The sequence below is a fragment of the Lipotes vexillifer genome, unplaced genomic scaffold, assembly GCF_000442215.2.
Source record: "Lipotes vexillifer unplaced genomic scaffold, Lipotes_vexillifer_v1.1 scaffold630, whole genome shotgun sequence".
NCBI classification, from domain to species: Eukaryota; Metazoa; Chordata; class Mammalia; order Artiodactyla; family Lipotidae; genus Lipotes; species Lipotes vexillifer.
The window spans coordinates 244,604-269,449 of NW_006783793.1; the positions used below are offsets into that span (position 1 = coordinate 244,604).

The following is a 24,846-nucleotide window of genomic DNA, read 5'->3' on the forward strand; positions in this document are numbered from 1 at the left end:
CTCTTTCCCATAAGTTTTAATTTTCCAAGATGAAGTGCCCAGCATGCCTTTTGGAAGTTATTTCCTCTGAAGTACTGATCTCTATTTTAAGTTAACCATTCCTGTTATCCGCCGTCCTAGCTGACCGTGTGGAATTCCCCCTTTCACCTCTGTGTTCCTCATTGGAAGTGATCTCCATGTGGGCAGGGACCACAACGTGTCCTGGTCACCGTGAAGGTACAGCGCTGGGCATAGAGCAGAGATGGATGGATGGACGGATGGATGGAAGGATGGATGGATGGAAGGATGGATGAGGAGTCCACACAGAATAAGCCTTTATTGGGAGTGGGTTGAGGGAGTCACAAGTACAGGCCCTGGACGGTGCGCACAGAGCGCTTCCAGCTGTCCTTCCAGCGCTGAGCCCCCTTCCCCTGCAGTGTGCTGTCGTCCTGGATCTTCTTCAGCTCCTCTTCAAATGACGCTAAATATTTCTGGGAGCAAAGCAGCAGGAGGAAGCCACGTGAGGAAGGGCTTCTGGGCTCTGTGCCCTAGAGGAACACTGTAACCTGCTGGCAGTTAGCTTTGAACCCACTCCAGGCACCGGCAAGAGTTCCACAAGTCATTTCTCATTTACTTTGCCCAATAACCCATCAGGCAGGCCCGGTTATTTCCCACATTTTACAGATTGGGAAACTGAGGCTCACAACCTTGCCTGGGGTTATTTAGCTAGAAGGAGGCTGAGCAGGGACTAGGACCCTGCTCTACCTGATTCTGCACTCTGCCCTCCTTCCTAATCACCATCCCACACTGTAGCCTCCTTGAAGCTCAGGGATCCTGGCTTCTTCGAGAGGCTGAGCCCACTAGGCCTGAGCCCTCACTGAACCTGGCAGCAGAGCTGTCCCCTCTGCCTGCGTCTTAGCACGGTGGCCTGGGAACTGAGGGCTCTCCAAATACTGGGGTCAGCATATCTCAGGACGAGGTTTCTCTCTGGGGCACCAGGAACGAAGGTCCACACATCTTCAGAGCCGAGAGGTCCCGCAGGAGGCCTCTGGGTGCAGCCTCCTCTTCGCGCAGGCCCCATGGGGTCTAACAGGCACTGGGTTCAAATCCTGGCTCTGCCACTCTGCAGTGCCATAGAGGGGACACACTTCTTTAAGTCTCAGTGTCCTCAGCAGCAACATGGGGACAATTCTACCTTCCTCGTGGGCTTGTTACAAGGATCCAATGAGAAGGCTCACGTCGAGAACAGAAACTGCAGCAGGTGCTCAGGAACTGTCCCTTATTCCACCCATTGTCACCCGCTGCTCCCACGGCCTCCATACCTCTGACTACTCTGTCCCCTCTGTCTCAACTGTTCCTCGGAAAGCCTTCCTTCACACACACACCCCCACCCAAGTCTGGGTGTGGTGTCTCTCGGCTGGGCTCCTACAGCACTGGGGTTCACACCATCAGACCCGAGCTATCATTGGGACTGGACACGACCTGTGGCTCACGTGCTGGTGCTTAAGAACATTGGCTGTTCCCAGTGCTGACACTGTGCCCTGGGGCACCCTGACGTGTGTCATCTGCTCCATGGACCAAATGACAGGGCACCTGGTGATAGCAAGCTCCCTCCTTCCCAAGGCAGCCACACCGAGCTGCCCTGCGTTCCCTGGGGTGCACCCACCCCACCCTGTCTCTCCACTCACCAAATAGATAGCATCTCGAGCTTCCACAGATGCCAGGTGGCCCAGGGTCGTTTTGGTGGTGGTGATTGATGGTGTTTTCTGGAGGAGAATCTTGTGTTGGATGGTGACTTCGGTGGGTTTGATTCCTGGCCACTTCCTACAAACAAAAATGCATGAAAAGTCCTACAGGCTTATCTTCATCATTCACAGTGCACCCTTCATCCCTGGTGAAAAAGGTTAGCATTAAAAAAAAAAAATTATCATGCTTTAAACGTCTTAATTAAAAGAAAAACCCTGATAATAAACAAATGGGACCTAATGAAACTTAAAAGCTTTTGCACAGCAAAGGAAACCATAAACAAGATGAAAAGCCAACCCTCAGAATGGGAGAAGATATTTGCAAATGAAGCAACTGACAAAGGACTAATCTTCAAAATTTACAAGCAACGCATGCAGCTCAATATCAAAAGAACAAACAACCCAATCCAAAAATGGGCAGAAGACCTAAATAGACATTTCTCCAAAGAAGATATACAGATTGCCAACAAACACATGAAAGGATGCTCAACATCACTAATCATTAGAGAAATGCAAATCAAAACTACAATGAGGTATCATCTCACACTGGTTAGAATGGCCATCATCAAAAAATCTACAAACAATAAATGCTGGAGAGGGTGTGGAGAAAAGGGAACCCTCTTGCACTGTTGGTGGGAATGTAAATTGATCCAGCCACTATGGAGAACAGTATGGAGGCTCCTCAAAAAATTAAAAATAGAACTACCATACGACTCAGCAATCCCTCTACTGGGCATACTCTCTGAGAAAACCACAATTCATTGCAGCTCTATTTACAATAGCCAGGACATGGAAGCAACCTAAGTGTCCATGACAGATGAATGGATAAAGATGTGGCACATATATATATAATGGAATATTACTCAGCCATAAAAAGAAATAAAATTGAGTTATTTGTAGTGAGGTGGATGGACCTAGAGTCTGTCATACAGAGTGAAGTAAGTCAGAAAGAGAAAAACAAATACTGTATGTTAACACATATATATGGAATCTGAAAAAAAAAAAAAAGGTTCTAAAGAACCTAGGGGCAAGACAGGAATAAAGACACAGACGTAGAGAATGGAAGTGAGAGAGTGGCATGGACATATGTACACTACCAAATGTAAAATAGACAGCTAGTGGGAAGCAGCCGCATAGTACAGGTAGATCAGCTCAGTGATTTGTGACCACCTAGAGGGGTGGGATAGGGAGGGTGGGAGGGAGACCCAAGAGGGAGGAGATATGGGGATATATGTATATGTATAGTTGATTCACTTTGTTATACAGCAGAAACTAACACACCATTGTAAAGCAATTATACTCCAATAAAGAAGTTAAAAAAAAAAAAAGAAAAACCCTACTGAGCATTTAACATTAAGCTTCGTCAAGTTCTTTTTTGCATTTTCATACAGTTTAAATCCACGTGTATACACAGTTGGGTTCTGCACGGGGAAGGGGAATCCCATACCTCTAGGTGTTTCCCTTTTCTGGGTCTCAGTTTCCTCGTCAATTGGCCAGCGAGGTGGCAGTCATCAGTTCCTGGCCTGCTTTTCCTATTCTGCTATAAAACCACTGCTGACAACTTAGCTGGGCAAATTGCTGCCTTACTTCTTCTTCCAGAGTAACATTCTTGGGTCACAGGGGACAAGCACTTTGGTAGCTCTTGTCATACATGATGGACAGCTGTAGTGGATCACAGTGCCACCAGCAGTCTGAGAATGTGCCCCACACTGGGACAGGCCTCCATTCCTTTGGGGGCCCCTTTGTGGGTCCTTAACCACGTGAACTAGTACCTGCTGAGCTCTTAGTATGTGCCGGGGCACTCCAAGTACAATCTCATTGAACTTTCTCTTCATAATATCATGTAAGGTAGGCTGCCATGCCCATTTCACAGATGAGGAAACAGGCTTAGGACACAATGCCTTCCCAAGATTACCAGGTTTGTGTGACGTCAGAGCTCGTGGCCCTAACCATTCCACTGCACCACCCCCAGCAAATACAGCCATTTGTGGTATTACTCCCTGCTCTCGGCTCTCACCTGCTCCCTCGTTCAATCAGGGGCTTCTCACTCTCTTCCTCCAGGGAGAGCCCAGTGAGTTTCCTCCGTATTAGGATTGATGTTTTCTGTTTCGGGGGCTCCATCTCTGGCAGGCAAGAGACAGGTTACTGACAGCGGCCTCACCCACAGCCTGAGGTCAAGGGGACCCCCGACCTTACATTTAGAGAAATGAGGGCTCACTCCCCTCTTCCCCACTTGGAGTCTCAGGCAGGAGGCAGAGGCCCCTCCCAAACAGAAGCCAAATGCACCAGATTCATAGGTGGGGGTCGAGGAGATGGCAGAGGGGTCAAAGCTGGAGGGTGCGAGGTATGGTTTGGGCATGGTTCCCAGGTCCAAAGGCCTCAGAATGATGCTCTGACTTTCTTGCAGCTTCTGTGAGCCCCCGAATATGCTTTGTAGAGCCTTCTTTGGCTTATACTAGGTCAAATGGGTCCTGAACTAAGAATTTCTCCTGGAATGCATACATTCAAGGTTGTCCCTCTCATGTCCGGCTCACTGACCTGCCCTTTGACGTGAAAAGAAAGGGGCTCCGTCCACGCGGTGAGCAGCCCTCTGCACCCTGGTCTGCGTGGACGGCAGGGCCAGGCTGCTTGGCTCAGAGCAGGAGAGGCTCCTGTAGACCTGGTGCAGGGGGTCTCCCTGGCCTGGCAGTTCCCTCCAAGTTACCGAGGCTGCCTCCCTGCCGGCTCCTCTCGCCTGTTCTCCCTCAAGTCTGAACCCTAGGGTCTCTGCAGGCTCTGCTCTCCCAAACCAGGCTCACATTGGCCAAAGAGACCCCCAACACTGGAAAGTGACCAACGCCTTGAAATTCATATACATTTTGACCTAGAAAGTCCACTTCTAGGAATCTGTTGCCCCGAAACAGAGAAATATGGATGCAGATGTTCCCTTCAGCCCCATTACAGGAGTGAAAAGCTGGACGTGGCCCGATGTGCACCAGCAGGGAACTAATCAGTAACATACGATGCACAGCAACTGAAAGTGCTCAAGGAGGTGATGACTGGCCTGCCCAGCGTCCGCCCAAGGGGAAATTAGCTTGCAAAAGAGCACACACTTGTGATCCATCCTCCCATCCCCCCACGGATATACACACAGGCCTGTGCCCGAAGGGAAATAACGAGGACAGCCAGTGTTAAGGGCACTTATTTCTGGGTAGAATGACCATGTTCTTCTCTTTCTTTGTAACTCATACTGAACTTCTCATTTTACTGTAAGAAATATTCATTGTCTGTCTAATGAAAACTTAAAAATATAAAAATAATATATTTATTTACTTAATAGATTAGTGATAAATGGATAATATTTAATATATGATTTGAATCTTTGTGTAGTTATAAAAGTAATTGGTGCACATTATAAAAAATTTAAACATCACCTAACGGGGAAAAAGAAAAGATTTTAGAAATCTCTCACAGCCCCACTTACCAGAGATGGTCATCAACAGTCTGGTACCTGTCTCTCAGGCTCTGTCGCTCTCATTCTCTGTCTCTGTCTGTCTCTCACACAGACTCATTTACATATATGCGGGGTGCATGTTTATATCACATATGTGTTTTTTTAATAGTATCATAGGTAAGTATAATGGTCACCTTGCTTTTTCCTGTGACCGTATTCCTTCAGGACTTTCTGATTGTCACATAGAGACCTACCACACCCACTTGAACAGCTGCACAGTACTCCCTCCTACATCTGGACCATAATTTATTTACCCAATCCTCTATATGTATGTAGATCTGTATATAATATGTAGATATTAACATTGTTTCCAATTCTTTGCAATTTCAAGCAGTGTTGTTAAGAATCTGCTTGAAAGTATATCTTTGAGAAAGTATGCACGTATTTCTGTTGGATAAATTCCCGGGGTTAGAACTGCTAGGTGAAAGGCACACACACTCAGGACTTTGAAGGCACCGACAACAGAGTGTTCTCCAAGAGACTGGGGTGGACGTACGCTTCTCTGAGAGGCTCTGTGGTGCTCAGGCTTCCAGACAGCCTCACCAGTGCTGGCTGTCACTGAACTTAAAAGCCTTGCCAGGCTATTGGCGAGAAAGGATATCTTAATAATGTTTATATTCACATTTTTCATCATTGGTGAAGTCAAGCATCTTTTAAATTTATTGGCCTTTTGAATTTCATGTTTGTTCTCTATCTCTTTTTACAAATTTGGCCTGTTAGAGTTCTTTATACCACAGGGATATTAGGCCATTCTCTGACCTATTAGTTATTAGGAATATTTTTGCAGTTTGTGGTTCATCTTTCCATATTTTGACATTTTTCCTTGTTTTTGTTTTGGCCACAGAGAAGTGCCAGCCATTCCTTTATGGCTTCTGGCTCTCATAGTTAGGAAAGCTGTCCCTACTCCAAGATTATGAAAATATTTAGCATTAGGATTTCATTTTTTATATATAATCTTTGATTCATTTGGGATTTGCTTTTTTAGTTTAAAAAAGGAGAGTTTTAATTAAAACAAACAAAAATTCATCAGTCCCCTCCATAGAGAATGTATTTTCATTCTGGGGGAGTTGGGGGAAAGCGGACGCCCCCCCGCCGACCCCACCCCAGGCCCATCACCCTGTGTCACACCCCCTGGGGCCAGGGCACAAGGCCGGTGGCACACATACTTGCAACCTGGACATCGTCAATGGTGACCACCTCATCCAACTGCAGCAGGAACTTCTCAGTGAAGGCGGCCAAGCTGGCTATGAAAAACCGGCTGTACTTCCGGGTGAGCTCCTGGAGGAAACATGGGGAGCACGGGGCTGCAGGGAGAGGAACGTGTCTCCAAAGACAGGCTGAGGGAGGATCTGGGGAGCAGCATGTGAGACAAGACCAGGGCCACGTGTCAACTGTGTCCAAGTTAACAGGCATCTGGTCTTCCCCAGGAGGCCTCTCCCTAGAGGGGACTTGGTTTGAAGATAGGCAATGATTCTGAAATGGCCAAGGGACAGACGTAGACAATTTACTAAAGAGGAAATAAAACTTGACATGGATCTTGGAAAAGAAGTTCTCATAAGTAATTAATTAAGTTAGAAATTAAAAAATGCAAGTTACAACGGCCAATAAAGACCATCTCCACCTATGACACCCGCCTGCTTTCATATCCTGCTTTGGCCAGGGTGTCAGCAAAGGGCCGTGCTCAGTGCTGTTGCTGGGCTGTCAGTGGGGGTGACCTCCAGAGGGCAGTGTAGCCCTCAGCATCTAGACACGGAGTGGATGGCACTACTGACCTCCAGCTGCTCCCTGGTCACCGCAATCATGGTGTCCAAATCTTCCTGCCTTTTCTCTTCCACTTGACACAGAGACTCCATTTCTTGGAAATGTGCGGGGTGTCCGAGATTTGGGTGGAGCTTCTGGGCATTTTCATCCTTCAGAAAATCCAGAAATCAGTAGGTTTTTTGACCTGGTCTTGAGGTCAGGATCAAAAAGTCACTGGCCTATGTCCTCTGCCAATTATGGCCACGGCCAGACTGATGTGTGCACTGACCTGGGTGTGTGAAGGGCTGAGGAGTGGCAGAGGAGGGAAGACAGGGGCATGGCTGGAGCTGACTCCAAGGGTTAAGAAGTGGGAGAGCTGAGCATCTGCCCCAGAACAGTCAGGGTTTCAGTCCAATAAAATCAACAGCATCCATGTCCCATGGCTCGAAGGACCATGTGGACAATTATTGTTGATCTCAATGGCCACAGCCCCATAGAACAAGCTGACCTAAAGGTTAAATCCAACAAGGAGCGTGCTGAAGGCCTTCTATGAAGGAGCTGTTGGCTCAGCTCTCGTCTCTCCAGTGCCTAGTGTCCCTCACCCCCATCCAACAATCCCAAGCCTGGCCCATGTCCTTCCCTGGGACTCAGTTCTGCCGACGCCCCACCTCCATTTCTGAACTCCCAGGGCCTCTGGTCCTGGAGAGGAGGGGCTGGTCCGGAGGGCCCCACCTTCCTTCTCTCCAGCTGTTCCTGATAATTCGAGAACTGTTCCCGGATCTCTTTGGTGGAGGTGCAGTATTTTTTCCAGTGGTGCTCCTTGAAATTTTCCATCACCAGCCAACACACCTGGGGCAATAGCTCCTCAAATCTCCTCATCTGGGCCCGTAATTCTGTAGGAATTGGGGGTGGGGGACCAGGGGTGAGCACAGAGCGGAGCCAAGTTGCTGCGGCAATGTCTCCAGCAAAGGCTCAAAGCAGCTTCCCAAAGAGAAAGGCTTGGTCTACAATGTGGTAATAGTTGTTCCATCAAAAGGGGTCCTGTGGTCAAACCAGCATTCAGAGTACTGGACTAAACAAGTTCAAAGGACTTCTTTTCTACTCTCTGTAGGACTTTCCAGTGCTTTTAAAATTCACTGCATCTTTCAGCAGTTCTGTCTCATCCATTCTCTCTTCAAATATTGCCTTGACCCTCAGTCTCCTCCTCCGCCTCTAGGCCTCTAAATAGCTGCATGCCAGACCTACTCTTTCTTCCATCTCTCTCCACCTCTCTCCCGTATTTCCATTTCTTTGTTCTTCTGTGCTGCATTTTGGTTATCTTCTTTGGTATTAAAGCCATTCATAATTTTAAAATTTCAATGATTTATTTTTCCAGTATAGAAGTTTGACTTGGTTCTCTTTCATATTTACTTGGCCATTTTAATAGTCTTTTGTTCCTTACTGATGTTTCCAATTTCCCCTTTTATTTAACTCTAAATAAATACATTATTTTATATTCTGTGTCTGATACATTCAATATCTGAAGTCTTTACTGGTCTCATTCTGCTGCCTCATGCTCAAGGTGCCCTTTTCTGTGTGTGTGTGTGTGTGTGTGTGTGGTGTGTGTGTGTGAATGTTTGTGTGTTTTACGGTGCACTCTATTTTTTTTGCGGTACGCGGGCCTCTCACTGCTGTGGCCTCTCCCGTTGCGGAGCACAGGCTCCGGACGCGCAGGCTCAGCGGCCATGGCTCACGGGCCCAGCCGCTCCGCGGCACGTGAGATCTTCGCGGACCTGGGCACGAACCCGTGTCCCCTGCATCGGCAGGCAGACTCTCAACCACTGCACCACCAGGGAAGCCCTATGGTGAACTCTTATTCTGGGCATTTTATTTGTGGGAATCCCTGGAGGCCTGAACTGAAGGTGGGCTTTTCTGGAGAGGATTTGTAGTATCTCTACTAAACAAGCATCTGGGCATGACTGACTCAAAATCATTTTAAGCTAAGGTATCAGCTAGGGGTCTTATGGATGATCCACATACACAAAGTTGAATTTAGGTTTGTCTAAGTGTGATTTCAGGTTTAAACACCACATAAGAGCTGCCTTATAGTTATGGATTCTCACTGGAGTTTTTCTTCTTCTTTATCCAGTGCCACGGCTTATAACAAGACGGTTTCCTTCTAGTCACTGGGGGAGGAGGGGATATGGTTTCTGTCTCATTCTCCTTACTGTGCAGATGGAGCCCTGTGGAGACCCAGTTTTCTGTGGCTTGTGCCCTTTCAGACTGCCCACCTTGGGTCGTCTGGTGCTTGGTCTCTGTTCCCAGTGTCCTGGAGGCCATGAAAACAGAGGCTCAAGTGAACCTGGGAGTCAGCAAGGCCCTCATGGCAATAGCCAGAGTCACTGCTCAATTTATCTCTGATTTCCTATTCTCACTTAATCTTGGAGCCCTGTATGTTTCTTACTTTATAGCTAGCTCATCCATGCGTTTAAAAGTTTACCGCAAAAGTGTTATATCCAGGATTTTCACATGTTTTCAGTGGGAGAGTTGGTCAGGATATTGGACTCCCTGAAGGAAATGGAAGTCTTCATTTAATGTAAACTGTCAATCTGCCCGAGAGGGACATAATCTGCAGCATTTCTCAAAACCTTTCGACCAGGGAACCTTTCTTTTGAGGAAGATCACATAGGATGGGATCCCACAGAGTTCACATGGGGAAACTCTGAGCTAGAGAAACAAAATGCTGCCCGTAGTTTCAATTCCAGTCATTCTATAGCTACAGTAATGAGAGCCACTGCTGATGATTTCCCCTGCATATGGCAGGGCTGTGAGGGGCTTAATCCTCAAAAAAGCCTTGCATGGTGGGTATTATCCTTGTCTCCATTTACAGGCAAGAGAAGGTGACTTGGTCAAGGTCATATGGCTGGGAGATGGCACTGCTGGGTCTCGACCCCAGGTCTGGCCGTCCCCTAATCCTCTCCCTCTTCTACCCGTGCTGCCCCTCAACCAACACAGAAGGCCTGTGATGGGCCCTCAGGTTCCCTGCCTTACAAGCAGAAATAATCAGGACTTATGACTGCATAAAACACACATAGCTGTGGACATGGAGAAATAGGAATGGGGGCGGGACCTATGGGTGTGTTTTCACAGCTCCCTTTAGGTCGTTATAATAAACATAAATGGCAAGATGTATCCTGCCTGCCTCTTTTCATGTCCCTATTCTCTAGGAGGCTATGTCTATCAAGTTCATCATAGCCCAAACCCAGCACAGGCCAGACATACAGTAGGCACTGTGGAAGGATTTTTCAAATGATTAACACAGAGGCACCATATGACCCAGCAATTCTCCTCCTAGCTATAAACCCAAGAGAAACGAAATCACACATCCACACACAATATGCACGTGAACGTTTGCAGCAGCAGCATGTATAATTGCCAAAAGGTGGAAACAACCAAATGTCCATCACCGAATAAATAAATAATACTGCATGACTCCATTCATGTGAAAGCCCAGATAGGAAAATCTATAGAGACAGAAAGTAGATTAGCAGTTGTTTATGGCTGGGGACATGATGGAGGGACAGTGGGTTCTAAAATTCACAGTGGTGATGGTTGCACAACTCTATGACTATATTAAAAGCCACTGAATGGGTGTAAAGTGTACAATTCAATGTATTTTAATATATTAAAATTAAATAACATTAAATGTATTAAATTCATTAAGTGAATGTTTCAATAAAGCTGTAAAAAATATCTATTCAATGAGTGAAACATTTTTAGTGATACAAATCACCATATTTCTCGAGAAAAGTGAATTTTTTTTTGGCATTGTTGTTTCTCCCCGGTTAAATCTGATCAAGGTTTTTATCTAATTCTAAGATGTCAGCTTTTCACAGGGAGGCTCCTTTGCCTCCCAAGTGACCTCCGGGTCAGGAAGGCATCATTCAGGCCATGAGAGGCTCTGTGCCCCCCACCCCACCGGCCTGCAGCCCATCTGCTGGCCGCACCCACCTATGAGGCAGGAGTTGTGGTACTCAGCAGCCTGGCTGTGGTACTCCAGGATCTTCCTGCAGATGTTCTCTGCGCACTGGTCAAAGGTTCCGTACATGCAGTCGGGCCTGGTGATTGAGCGCTTCTCTTTGCAGTAAAACTCCTACAGGAAAGGGTTGAAAGTGTGGGTGCCAGGCCCCTCCCCAGGGGGCTCTGGCCCAGCATCTGGGCATCCTCCACCGTGCTCTCCTCACCCCCTGGCCTTCTCTACTGCTGTCCTCTCTGCCAGGGTTGCTCTTCCTCCCTGTGTGTCCTTGTCACCACTGTCAGTATCCCAGGGCTGTGCAAGGCATGAGCGAGCCAATGGTATAATTCTAGGTATCCTTCAAGACTAAAATGGGTCTTCCACCCACCAGGCCGAGAGCTTTCTCTGAAGCGCCAAGCTGGGCCACTAATACGGATGACCCAGAGCTCTTCTCTGAAGACACCCAGCCCAGGGGGAGGCAGACAGGAAGCACACAGACACCCCTGTGTGGGGTGCACTGGACCGGGGCCCTGGGTCGCTCCTACTAGAGGCCCCCTGCTCCCACGGCCCCACCCATTCCTCTGTGGTGCCACAGTGTCTGTCATCCTCTGCTGGGTGCCGGCCTCTCAGGGACAGAGATGGGGCTTGTTCCTCTTGGCACACCCGGTATCTGACACACAGTAGCCAAGAAATGGTTGGTGGCTGAATAAATGGGTAAATGAATGGATGAGCTTGAATTTCTAGGATGAAAGACAGCACATGAGGTGACAGAAGCTGGGTAGCGTGGTCATGGGGTAGCTGCAGTCCCCTTTGTTCAGTTTCACCCAAAGGCCATTATCAGCAGAAGGCAGGAGGCAGAGCCCACTGGGGACGTGTGACCAGCGGATGGCAGAGGGGCAGGTAGAGCCCTCACCTCCACCACGGTCAGCAGGTGCTTGTTGCTCTCCCAGAGGAGGCTCAGGATGATGCCTTTAAAATCCCTGCAACACACAGGAGACAGACCCCTGAGAGGCCTTGTCTAATCACACTAAATGGTGTGGACAAAGCCAAAGGGACTGAACATTCTGAGTACTCAGCAACCCGGCCAGAACTGGAGTTGGACAGCTCGGGATGCCCAAGCATGTCCCCACCTAATATTTCTGTTCATTTAGTTTAATGCCTCTTGCATGTGACAAGCTGAGCTTGGCAGCTTCCAAGTGTCTCTGTTCTCTTTTGTCCTCATCACTTCTTGTAATTACTCATTCCTGCCCCAGGGCCACTGCTCACACTGATTCCTCTCCAGGGAACACCAACTTGCCTCTTGGTCACGTTTGTTCCTGCTCTTCCTTAGATCCTGGCTCAGTGGTGATTCCTGACTGCCTTGTTCCAATGCTCTTCGTGGCCCTCAGCTTTACAGCACTCCCCACAGGGGAACTGGGGACTGATCTGTGTGACTGGTCATTAGCCCCATCTCTCCCAGCACCTGGTAAAATCCACCAGGACACACACTGTGCGTCTGTTTTTGTTCACCGTGGAATCCCCGGTCCCATCGCAGTGCCTGCACCTATCAGTGCCTCAGTCTTGGTTGAGGGAAGAAAGAATGATTTCTTATAAATATTAGTCGAACGAGCAAGACTGCCTGTAGGACCAAACATCCTCTTTCTGGTACCTCTGGCCTTTGGGTTGACTGTGTGCACACGGGGTCTTTACTGAACAAACCTGCACAGATTCAGTGAATATTCCTGTCGGTTAGGTCAACTGTCTCAACAGTAAGACTGAAATAAGGGACAGATGTGTTAGAACTGCATGTACCTGTAGGACAACTATTTTTTCACAATTTCTATAAAGTGATGCAGTGACTGCTTTACACACACATCAGCTTTGGCATTTTCTAAAATACATGTATATAAGTCATGCGATCTTTCATTTAAAAATTCATTCATCATAATTAAAGAAAATTAGAAATAAACTGAAAAGCAAGAAGAAAAAATAAATGCTAACATTTTACTGTATTTCCTTCTGCTGATTTTTAAATTGGTTTGGAGCTAGGTTCATGGGCATTTTACATTCTGCACACTTAAAAGTGTTCCCCCTACATTATGATATCATTTTAAATGGCTGTGTGACACCATCGAGTATGTATGCACCATGGTTTACAATCCCCCATTTTTGGACCTTTAGGGTTTTTTTCCCACTTTTAACTGGGATAAAAAGTATTGCATATGGTTTATCAACGCAAGCGTTTTCTTCGTCATAGATGGTTTCCTTGGTAGAGGGACCCACGGACCTGCACAATGAGGCATAAACTTATGGCCTTCACTATACTTTTCCCGACTGCGTTCTGGAAGAGTAATTTGCTGTCTGTTGACCTTGACAAAAACTCTCCCCTCGAGCAAACGTTAGGCTCCTCTGAATGCTTTCACTATACTTTCCCAAATACTTTTCCACTGTGTGATTCATGACCCTGGTGTGATTTTACTAAGGATAATTTGGAACCTCATTGGCTTCTTGGGGAAACAAGATCTCCCCAAACTGGAGGTGAGACCCCCCTCTAAGACCTCTCTCCCCCACAACGCCTATGCTCCTCCTTCCTCCTTTTGCCACCTTCCACCTTCCCTTCAGTTCCCTGGTTTCCTTTGATATGACCCCTTCATAGCCCTACCTCGCCTGTCTGTCTGTCCACCCTGCCAGACCCCTCCTTTCCCACTCCAGCCCTCAACTCCCTATGGTTGCTTGAACTAAATTCAGGCGTCCTGTCCCCATCAGGGCTCTCAAGGGACAGAGGAACTCCTGAAAGCAACTGCCTGAGGCTGACGAGGAAAAAGGGCTAATCTGAAACAGGCTGGATGTTTCACCCGCTCATATGCACTCTAGAATCCAGAAACTCTTAAGTATACTTATTTTATGGCAATATAATTATTTGTGTGAATTCAACAAAAAGCTGTCCTCCTTGTAACAGGACGTAATTGGAAACATTGTTGTATAACCAAGGCTTTGACTGAAATGTCATATGGACGACGATGCATAGGATCAGATATGACCAAACAGTTTCAAGAAACTAAGGTTGACTTCATGGAGACAATGCTTCAGAGCCCTCTTGGGAAAACCCACCTGGCACCTGGCTTATGAGGTTCCCAGCCTCACAGGTGAGTAAGGAAAGCCTGAAGGTACTGTGGGGACCTCAAGAAGAGAGGCTTTCACCCAAATCTATAGGTACTGCAGGTGAAATCTGACTCGCCTTTTTGGCTTCAAGAGGCTTTTAAGAGTCTAATCTGAGATTCTTTTTGAGAAGTTCCAGCGACGCAAACGTAAAAAGTTTAGGTGGTCAGTCACCACGCTTGCTGCACTTATGTAAATAATCAGGCCAAAACTAATGAGACCAGACTTGTTTTGTCAACAAGAATCAAAAAGAAGGGCGACATAAATTTTATGTTTCAGTGGGAAACTATAGCACTCTCTGGTGATTAGTAGATTCTATCCCTATTCATTGGCTTTGAGGTTTTGTGACCTCCCTGGAAACTGGCATGGATCTTGCTGTCATGTACGTTTTGTCAGTTCTTACCAAATCTCAATTCTTCTAGTCTCCTTCAATATCTGGCTACAACTCTCCACTGAGAGCTGAAACCTGACTATCTAGGTCCCTGTTGGGACTCGAGGTTGTTCTGTAGCTGGCTTTTCCTCCAGGATCCAAAGAAGCCCTGCCAGCTGGAGTGGGGTGATGGGCAACTGGAATGCCAGGAGCTACTCCCGAGTGGGCCACTCTGGGTGCTTCGGGCCCAACGTCTAGAGAGCCCCTTGACTGGCTGCTCTACTACCAAGTCTCAGTAGACGGTTCAGCTGGCCCTTAAGGGACAAAAGGTGACTGAATAGAAATGAACTTGTCATTCAAAGGAAAGAAGAATGTCTTCTTGGTGAACGTCTAAATTTGGTGGAAATATCTCTCAATAAACTTAGGTGAGTTAGGCTGAGACAAACCAGTCTCGACCCTTACCCATCCCCACGCCGACCTCTCCTGCTCTGCCCCCTACTTCCTATTTCCCTTGGTTGAGTTAGATTTAGCTGCCCCCTGACAAAGATGACAGGTTAAAATGGAGTTAAAGGACATGGCGTTGACACTTACTCCGCCGGAGGAGGTGGCTTGTCTCCGAGCACCTGGTACTTTCTATCTAGTCTGTTGGGCTTGGCATACCGTGTCATGCTGTGGGGCAAAGGTGTGTCAGTGCTCTGGAGGCTGGAGATGAACACAGGCAGACCTGAGCCCGCGTGAGCCCCACCCGCGCCTGCCTGTGTGGCCCCCGCACTTCGAGATGCTCCCTCCCCCTCGGCAGCTCTGGAGACAGCCTTATCGCGGGTGAAGCCCTGACCACTCAAACCCACACAAGGCTGCCGAGAGTGGTTAAGGGACAGAGGTGCTTGGGCCCAGAAATCTGTATCCTTTTCTGTGGTGAGGAGCCAAAGAAAAATAGGTTGAGCCACATGTAGGGTTGCCAAATTTTCAAATAAAAATACAAGTTAAACTTGAATTTCTTAATACAACACTGTAAATCAACTATACAACAATAAATTTTTAAAAAGAACTCAAATTTCGTATAAGCAATGAGAAATTTTTAGTGAACATCCCATGTGATATTTGGGACACACATATATAATATTAAAAATATTATGTGCTGTTCATCTGAAATTCAAATTTAACTGGGCATCCTGAATTTTCATCTGGCAGCCCTAGCAAAATGTACTTCCTTGGTAACCACTGAGACACTGAATATGCAAATGGACAACAGCTGGACCATATATAAGTAGGGAACTCTGGCCCATAAGCTGCAACAACCTGCCTAGGACACCAACCCCTTAGCTACAATAAAAAACTCAGGAAGGCGGCTTGTGGAAGTCAGACTTGCAGGAGGACAGATCGCTATTTCTAGTGGCAATCCAGGAAGCCAAACAATACCGTGGAAAACCACCCAAGTCCCGGACAGGTTCCCAGGGTGGGAGACCATGCGAGCTAAGCCACTGGGCGGGGGTGAGCACAGACCAGTCTAAAGCCGGTGTCAAAGCCGGCCCCTCGTGGGGTCCCTTGGAGTGTGAGCACAGGAGGTGCACTCTGAGGACATGGTCTTGTAAAGGGTGGCGGGGTGGGGTCTGGGGAGGGGAGATCGCAGGCAGCCTAGCCTTTCTACCTCGCTGCCAAGGTGGCACTGGCAGTGGACAAGCCCTTCTTCACGGAGTTCTCTGCCCGGCTCCGGAGTCGCTTCAAGCCTTTGGGTGACGAGCACCCAGGACAAGAACAGAGGATCCAAGGTGAGGTGGGGCCGGGTGGCACCACCAGCTGCCCCACCACCGGTGTCCTGAGACCTGTTTGCCTCTACCTGTTTGGGACCGCTCTTTGTCACACTGCTGGGTTGGACATTTTGAGTCAGGAAATCTGAAACCAAAGGAAAGGATGTGAGCTTTTCCCCAGCGACCACGAGCACGGCTCAGGCCAGGCACTGGGCACCATCCCAGTTAGCCCACGATGCCACGTGAGTCTGCCCAATCGTGAGCCCCACTTCAGAGGAGGAAGCTGAGGCTCTGAGAGGAGAAGCCCCCGCACAAGGTCACAGCTGTCAAGGGTGGGCTCACATGGGGGCTGGCTCCCGAAGGCTCAGGGCCCCACTGTGCACACCCAGGCCACTCACTGCAGGATCCTCCTGACCACCTCCACAGCTGGGTCTTCAATCAGGGACCTCCCCATGCGGCTCGGCTGGGTGAAGGACTCGGGGGTGACCACGTCTACCTTGGCCTCTTCTTCATGGGCTTCTGAAGACACCAGGATGTCACTCTCTACTGCCAGGTTGGTCAAGATGTCGTCCTGCGGGCCAAAGATCAGGGCCCGATTGTGTGGGTGGCAGGCAGGCAGGCAGGCTGGGTTCCCGTCCCAGCACCACCTTGCCCAGGTGCTGCGGCTGGAGGCCAGCTGCCTGACCTCTTTGGGCCTCCCTTTGCCCTTCCGTGAAGTAGCAGTGATCATATCTACCTTAGAGGACTATTCATTCGTTCATTCATTCATTCATTCATTCACACGTGCATGCTTCAAAAATGTTTCTTGAGTGCCTGCTTTCTGCAAGCCTCCACCTCGAGTTGGACCTTAGAGAAAGGGTGGGAGTGGTGGCCCACCACGAGTGCTTAGTTGAACTGTTCCCTATTTTATCCTGCGTCTTGGCTCAGTGCTAGACTGTAAGCACTGTAAGGGAAGGACTCCAGCTGGACTCCTAAGTTTCACCTTGTGGGGCACAGTACTGATGGTGTGATGGAAGCTTAGCGCTAGTGCCACAGCGGGAAGAGCCTCCCCAAGGAAGGAAGGGCTGGTTCAGAGCGTGGCAGTGTGAGGCAGGGCCTGGGGGTGGCCAGGGCAGAACTTGAGGGGGGTCCGCTTATGCTACCATCGGCTCTGTCACAGCCCTTCTGGCAGCTGGTTGAGCACCTCTGGTGTTTAAAGCTTGGTGAGAGAGGGTGGGGTGAGGGCAACAGGTTCTGCCCTCTTGGGGCACACCGTCTAGGGGAGACGGCTCCTAAAAGGGAGACCTCACTGCATAGTCTGTGGGCTCATGGGGAAGTGGGACATGCCACCAAAACCAGGGGGTGAGAGAAGGCCTGGGGGAAGAGACCTCTTATGGGGGCCAGAGAAATGAAGTGCCCATGGAGGGCAGACCTTGGAGGAGGTTGCTGCGCAGGTCTAGGTAAAAGGTCTGGATTTTATCCCAAGGGCAGGAGAGTGACACGGGAAGACTGGCCTTGTCCAACATGAGGTCTGGCTGCAGCTCTGGGAATGGATCACGGGGGGAAGTGAGAGGATAAGGGCAGCCACGCGGGCAAGAGACGGGGGGTAGGACAAGGCCATGGGGGTGGGGTGGGGAGAAGCCGGTGGCTGCTCATGGCAGCGGGTGGGAAGCAAGAGGCTGAGAGGTGAGGCTGCCCTGAGAGCTGGTGGGCCCTGATGGCAGAAGGAGGTGCTGCCAGGAGGTGAGGGGTCTCCTAAGAGACCAGTGCAGGGAAGTGACCCATCTGGGATTTGAACCCAGATCTGACTCCACAGCCTGTGGCCTTTCCAAGGCATCCCAGCAGGCCTGACTTCCAGCAGTGGCCTGGGAGATCTTCTTGCCTTGGGCTCTGCTGAGCCCTGCGGGTTTCCTGGGAGCCAGGACCCAACAGCTCAGCCGCTTTTCCCCATGGCCGCCCCATCCCACTCCTTACGGTAAAGACCACTTGAGTCACAGATACCATGTCCAGCTTGCAGTTGAGATACTGAATCCTCTGGCTCAGTTTTTCTTTCCAAGTTCGAACAAGGCCAAGGAGGTCTTCTGTGGTCACTATCTAGTGCGAACATGGAGGAAAAAAGCCACAGGAAGCAGGCTGCGGGCAGGCAAGCTGACTCCATGTGAACTGCAGGAACCGGCTGGCTGGCAAGGACACCTCTTGGCTCCATGGAGGCCCCTCACTTGCAGGGAGGGCCCTGTGGGAGTGGGGAGCCCTGGGCTGGCTCTCTCAGGCGGCTCCACTGCAGCAGTGGATCCTTCCCTGATGGGGCATCGGGAGCTCTATTCCTGGTTCTGTGGGTTTGTTCTGGGCAAATGATTTAAGCTTGTTCTGCTTAGTCTCCCCATCAGTGTGATGGGGACACAGAATGTTCCTTAGGATCTTTCCTAGTTCTGATGCTCTACGTGTAGAAGGAAATATTTGGCCCAAGATGGCGAGGGTGTGTAGGCATGAAATGGCCACAGCCTTTCTGGAGGGTGATCTGGCTATCAGATCAAATACATCAAATACATGACCCCTTAGAGCAACAATGCCACAGACCATACCTTGCAGGGGGCAGGGAAGCACCCGTGAGGATGTTCACCTTCCCCAAGCAGCCCACACGGCGCTCAGTGGTCCCCACACATTGCTCCCTGAATGGCTCACTGACCTAATGGATGACCCAGGCCAGGTGGCGCCTTGGCCTCTTCCCACTCCCTTCATTTCCAATGCACCCTGAATCCCGCCCATTCCCCTGCCGCTCAACCCCGGGATTGGAACATGTCCCTGCTGGAGTCTCGAGTGGTGACACTATTCGGTCTTGGCACTCTGCCTCATTCCTACCTGCCTCCCCGCCTTTCTGCACCCAGCAGCCAGAAGGTCTTCTTTAACGTGGCACTGAGCACACGGCCCTGGGCACACCCTTGCCTGGTCCCCACTACCTTCACGGAGCATCTGATGCATTGCTTCCGCCTCCTGATCACCACCCGGCAGGAGTGTCCAACCAGTGTCCTTCGCCAACACAGGACCACCCGCCCGCTCAAGCAAATGCTCCCCACCCCATGCCAGGGTCTGTGCAAGCCCCCTGGTACCCTGCCCAGTGCCCTGACACATCAGATAGGAAGTGAGGAAATGTGGGAGAGCAAATGTTTCTGCTCTGAAGAGAGTTGTCCCTAAAGGGCCCGCTGAAGTGGTCACAGCAGATTAAGCTGGTTTTCCCCTGCTCCCCCCATGTATGTGTAGAAACATCTGCACGAAAACACAAGAGGTTACATGGGACCTCCACTCTGTGCTTTGTGGATGTTCGAACTTTTTTCACCAAGCACATGTAACTATGCAAGAAAAAGCAGTAAAGATAGAAAAATAAATGTCCTCTCAGTGCTAATAACAATAAAACCTCAACTTAGTCACTGAAATGGAAGACAGAACCCCTGGCCAGGACATCTGGTTCTCGAGTGCCTGGCTGAACTGTGGAGAAAAGATTACCTGGAGTGGCCAGGGTGCAGGTGGCACAAGGGACAGAGACATGCACTAGGCAGAAAAACAAGCAAGTCAACAACGTAAACACGCAGAGACCCGCCACACTGGTCAGGGCCTGGCAGGCACCTGGAACCTCGCTTCTCCCAGACTTCACTCCAGTTTGGACTTTTCACAGCTTATACACAGAAAATGGAAGTAACCAATTTATGTGCAATGGTCAAAACAAAAGGAAAATCAAACAAAAGGTGGTTGTTCAGAGGGCAGAGTCCTGCCTCTGTTATTCATCCAGGGCTGCGTTCCAATTACAGGGAGGGAGGTCTGGTGACATCAGAGGGGGAGGGAGGCCAGACTCAAGCCCCTGTGTTCACTGGCCTCGAGATGCCTGCCTGGGAGGTGCTAGGGGCCCGGGGCAATGGCTGGTTTCTCTTCTCATCCTCAATTCCATTGAATAAAACAGGGGTTAAGGAGGAAGGCTCAGAGGCCCCGCTGGTGGAGAAATCTTGACCACAGATGTAAGTTTATTTCCAGTTTACGATTCTGGCCTGATGCATCTTTACTATTCATAGCTTAGTATCCACTGAGCACTTACTTTTTCATCTCCCCTTGAGCTTTGGCGCATTTGCACCTTGCTTTGAAGCTGTTCCAGAGAAGAATTTAATCCATCTGTTTGCAAATTGGATTTTGCCACCTGGAAAAACCAGAGGTTCTGAGATTTGTTTCTAGAATACTTATTTTGATCAAGAAAATGTTCTGCAAATCATTATCTGAGAGGTGGATTAAGTACCAAAAAGATGAAATCAGGGGGAAAAATGCACAGTCATATCAGAAACTCGATCAATGCAAATTTAAAGGACTTTTTTTTTACTGTCAAATAGTTAAGTTTTAAAAATAAAACTGGCGACCTGCAGTACTGGTTGAGGGCGTTAGGAGGACACACTCATGCCCTATTGGTGAGGGGATGTCTGTACAAGCCACCTGGAAAGTACAAAGAGCCTTAAAACATTCATGCTCTAACCCAGTAATTCCAGCTCTGGGAGGCACCCTATGGACACCATCAGAGTTTCCAGTGCAAGCATGTCTAACACACCATTGTGCATATTATAAGTGAAACCCACCAGATGTTCCTCCAAAAAGGATGGTTAAGTAAGAATGGCAACACATTCGGGAGAGAGAAACCATCAAAGTGATGCTTTTGAAGAAACTTTTCAAGATTATACAGCTTAAAAAATTGTAATAAATAGCACCCTTCCCTTGTCCCCACTGCCCTGACCCTCACTCCAGCACCAGGAGCCCAGCTCACACGGCCCTGCTGACCCGGCCCCCGTTCCAGCCTCATTGCTCCCCACTTTTTCCTGCTCGAGCTCTCTCTCCCCTTGGCTCCAGCTCCCCAGGATTTTTTTCACGATCTCTCCAGGACACTGCTCCCCACCCTCCTGCCTGGCTGGCTCTTCCTTCGCCATCAAGCCTTGGGAAACATCACTTTCCTAGTCCAGGTGAAATCCTCTCCTCTACATCCCCACGCGCCTCACACAGCCCTCATGGCCTCTGTAGCCCAGATGGCCTGGCATGGCTAAGGCCTGAATTTCTGGTGTCAGTCAGACCTGGGTTTACATTTTGGCTCCACCATTTAAGAACTCTGTGTTCTTGCCCTAAGTCACTTAATGACTCTCTGCCTCAGTTTCTTTATCTCTAAAATGGGGATAAGAACAGTACTTGCCTCACACAGCTCTTGTGAGGACTCACACAGTTAATCAAAATAAGCCCACTGGCAGGCTGCATGGTGCATAATAACTCAGTGGATGTTAGAAACTATTACGATTTAATCTCTGACTTCCGGGCTGGAGCGCAAGTCCCATGGGGCAGAGACCACACCAGTATCCCCAGCACCTGGGACAGTGCCGGGCATGCAGGTGTGTGCGATAAACATCAAGTCCCATGGGGCAGTTGTAGAATGAGTCTGTCCTACCTCGCACTTGATTTTCACTTGCAGATTTGTCAGCAACCGCTGGATTTTCTCTATGAAAATAAGGTCCACAGACAGGTTATGGAATTTACTTTCAAACTTGTTGATGACATCATTAGCCTTAAAGAAAGAGAAAAAGTAAAGGAGTGGGGCTTAATTTGGAACTTTTGGACTTTAGAAGCAGAGGGGGACAGGCTCAGCTAATGGTTGGAAAGGGGGCTTGACCAGCCTATCAGGCAGTGAGCAAGGCAACCACCTTGTAAGCGGGTATCACGGGAGCCTGGCTAGAGGTCATGGTGGGGCTTGCTCACCTGGTCCAGGTACTCGCTCTCCATCTTTTCCATGTTGATCATGATTAAATTTTCAACAAACTCTATCCGGGCAGCTTCCTTCTCCAGTCGATGACACAGTGAGTCAATTTCTTCAGAAGAAAAGTTGCCTCCCTCTGAGAACAATCTGAAAATAATTAGGGGGAAATAAATCCACTGATCAGACCTGAACCTTTCCACCCAGTGCAAATACTGTGGTTGACAAGGCTTTAGATTAAAAGTACAAGATCATGGAAGAACAAATGCAGGTAGCTCAAGGACAGAAGCAGGGAAACAACCCAAATGTCCATCAAGAGATGAATGGATAAACAAAATGTGGTACATCCACACAATGGAATATTACTGAGCCTTAAGAAGGAATGAAATTCTGACAGATGCTGTGACATGGATGAGCACTGAAGACATTATGCTAAGTGAAAAAAACAGACACACAAAAGAACAAATCTGGTGTGATTTCACTTCTACGAGGTCCCTAGAGTAGTCAAATTCATAGAGACCGAAAATAGAATGGTGGTTCCCAGGGGCTGGGGGAGGGCGAAATGGACAGTTAGTGTTTAAGTTAGTGTTTAGAGATTCAATTTGTGAGGATGAAAATGTTCTGGAGATGGATGGTGGCGATGGTAGCACAACAGTGTGGATGTACTTAATGCCAGGGAACTGGACACCTAAAATGGTTAAAATGGATCATTTTATGTTACGGATATTTTGTCCCTATTAAAAAATGGAGAGGCAAACAAGACCACCTCTCAACAGAGAAAGCCCAGTGGCCCACAGAAGCCCCAGATGCTGGCTCTCACCGGCAGTGCCTGACAAACTCAACGTTGGTGTCGCGAAGCTTGCCCAGGCTCTCCTCCAGGGACTGGCGGAAGCTGCGCAGGGACACCTGGACGCCGTCGACGTAGCTGAGCAGTTCCCGGTGCAGAGTGCTGCTGAGAGTGACCAGCCTGGGGGACACGGGAGGGCAGGACGGTGACCTGGGCGTGCGCGGGCAGCCTGGGAGGTGGCTTGAGCTCCACATGCCATGCCCAGCTGTGGGGTCACCAGAACCACTGCCTGTCTTCTCTGGGTAGAGAAAGAGGCCTTAGAAGGAAATTCACGATGCCAGTGCATGTGGGGCTCTCAGTGAGCTGGACCAGAGGGCAGCCCTCTCCTCCGTCCGGCCCCTGCCACCAGATTGCTAAGAGAATCCCCAGGTCCTACTGGCTCCGCCCCCTCCTCCCTCCACCCACTCTCTCTAAATCACTCCCACAGACGTGGCTCCTGGAGCCCGGGACTTCCTGAGAGTGCGGGCTGCAGGTTTTCCCTGTGCACCAAGTCTACCCTAACCAGCTCACTCTGGTGCACCTGACCATGGTACAGACACCTGTGAGGGCTCCTCACCGGTGACCTGACGGAGGCCTCCCTGGGCACACAGGCGCCTCACCTCGAACCCCTGAGGGGCCTCCCGGGACCCCTCACTCTGCCCTGAGAGCAGGGCATCCCCACCTCGAGCCGGGCCAGTGCTCCTCTCCGACGGGGGAACCCTGCCCCGTCCCCACCTTTCTCCATCCCAGGCCCGAGGGCCTCCTGCAGGAAGCTCTTCCTGACTTCCCCTGATAGGAGCGGTCCTTCCCACCATGGACGTTTCAGGGCACATCATCTGCACCCCTGCGCTCTGACCACGGGCACCCTTTTCTCCCTTTGGCTGCTCCCCCACCCCCAGCACCCACCCCCCCGGCCAGACGCTTCACACAGCTGCACCCTTGCGAAGAGGTGAAAACCCTTCTGGAAACCCTGACCCTTCTATTACCCACAGAGGGTGGGGGAACCACTCCTCTGAGAACAGACAGCCACCTGGCTGGGATTCTAGGGCCACGAGGCTGCAGCTGAGACCCCCAGTGCCCTTACTTCTGGCTCTTGGTGGCGTTCAAGAAGATGTGCTCCATGTCGTAAATCTTGCGCTGGAAGTCTTTGCTCCTCATGTTCTGCTCCTCTTGGAACTGGCAGAACATCCTCCTCTCCTTCCTCAGCGTCTCCATCACCCCCGCACAGTGGCTGTCCAGCCGCTCTTGGTGAAGCAAGAGTTCGGCTGGAAAAGGACAAGGGGAGATGAGGCCCTCCAGGATCTCAAGCCAGCTCAGGACAGCGCTTTCCTGGACAGTGATGTGCCTCTCCCGGGCCAGCTACAGAGCAGGGACCTTTCAGGCCAAGGTCCCTTATCCTGTCCCCACTGCCCTCCCCGGGGCCTGGCCTGGGAATGGACACAGATCTCAGGGAGGCCAATATGAGACAGCCCTGGGTCTTTAACTGGAGAGGAGGATCCGGCTGGCTGTGATCAGGGAGGTGCCTGAGGTGGAGACACCCTGCCTGCAGCAGAAGGGAACAAAGCCTGGGAGAAGGACCGCACCTCCCACCCCAGGAGCAGGTGGGATGGGTGTTGGGGAGGGCAGGGATCTCGATGCGAAGGCCTGGGAGAAAATAGCCAGCACAAAGCTGGGAAGTTGGCATGTGTCCCTTTATATCAGTGGCTTCTCATTTCCAATGAGCCTCAGTTACAATGGACTTCAAGCGCTCCATCATAGGCCTTTAGAGTTAGCAGAGAGTCCCAGCTCACCTCATCTCACCTCCTACTGCCTGGAGTGGAGGAAGTGCTATGGCCTCAGCTCTGCCAAAAACAAATGGTGGGATTCTGGGGCTTTGCTTCTCCAGCCCCGTTTTTCACATTATGCACTGGGCCAGGAGCCAGGGAAGGGGAAGGAAACCAGCCTTCAGGGAGCATCTTTGTTTATATTTATAATTAATGCACACATTTCCCATACGAGGACAACGAGGTTCCGAAAGTGAAGCTGGTCTCCCAAGGCCACAAGCATTGGGCCTCTGGAGTCCACACTCTT

At 49.7% G+C, this 24,846-nt stretch overlaps 1 protein-coding gene across 1 annotated transcript in view; it reads right to left on the bottom strand.

Annotated features, from left to right (window-relative positions):
* Positions 1-338: 338 nt before the first annotated feature.
* Positions 339-24,846, bottom strand: part of CCDC180 (coiled-coil domain containing 180) — a gene marked incomplete at its 5' end in the record, with an annotated part of 38,424 nt that continues 13,916 nt past the window's right edge. The window contains 18 exon segments of the mRNA XM_007472272.1: positions 339-470; positions 1,668-1,803; positions 3,742-3,847; positions 6,384-6,495; positions 6,990-7,127; positions 7,690-7,850; positions 10,948-11,089; positions 11,865-11,931; positions 15,051-15,128; positions 16,108-16,262; positions 16,265-16,352; positions 16,606-16,778; positions 18,161-18,280; positions 20,271-20,369; positions 21,648-21,764; positions 21,956-22,100; positions 22,771-22,917; positions 23,861-24,041. Of these exon segments, the coding sequence (XP_007472334.1) occupies positions 339-470; positions 1,668-1,803; positions 3,742-3,847; positions 6,384-6,495; positions 6,990-7,127; positions 7,690-7,850; positions 10,948-11,089; positions 11,865-11,931; positions 15,051-15,128; positions 16,108-16,262; positions 16,265-16,352; positions 16,606-16,778; positions 18,161-18,280; positions 20,271-20,369; positions 21,648-21,764; positions 21,956-22,100; positions 22,771-22,917; positions 23,861-24,041 (2,297 nt within the window).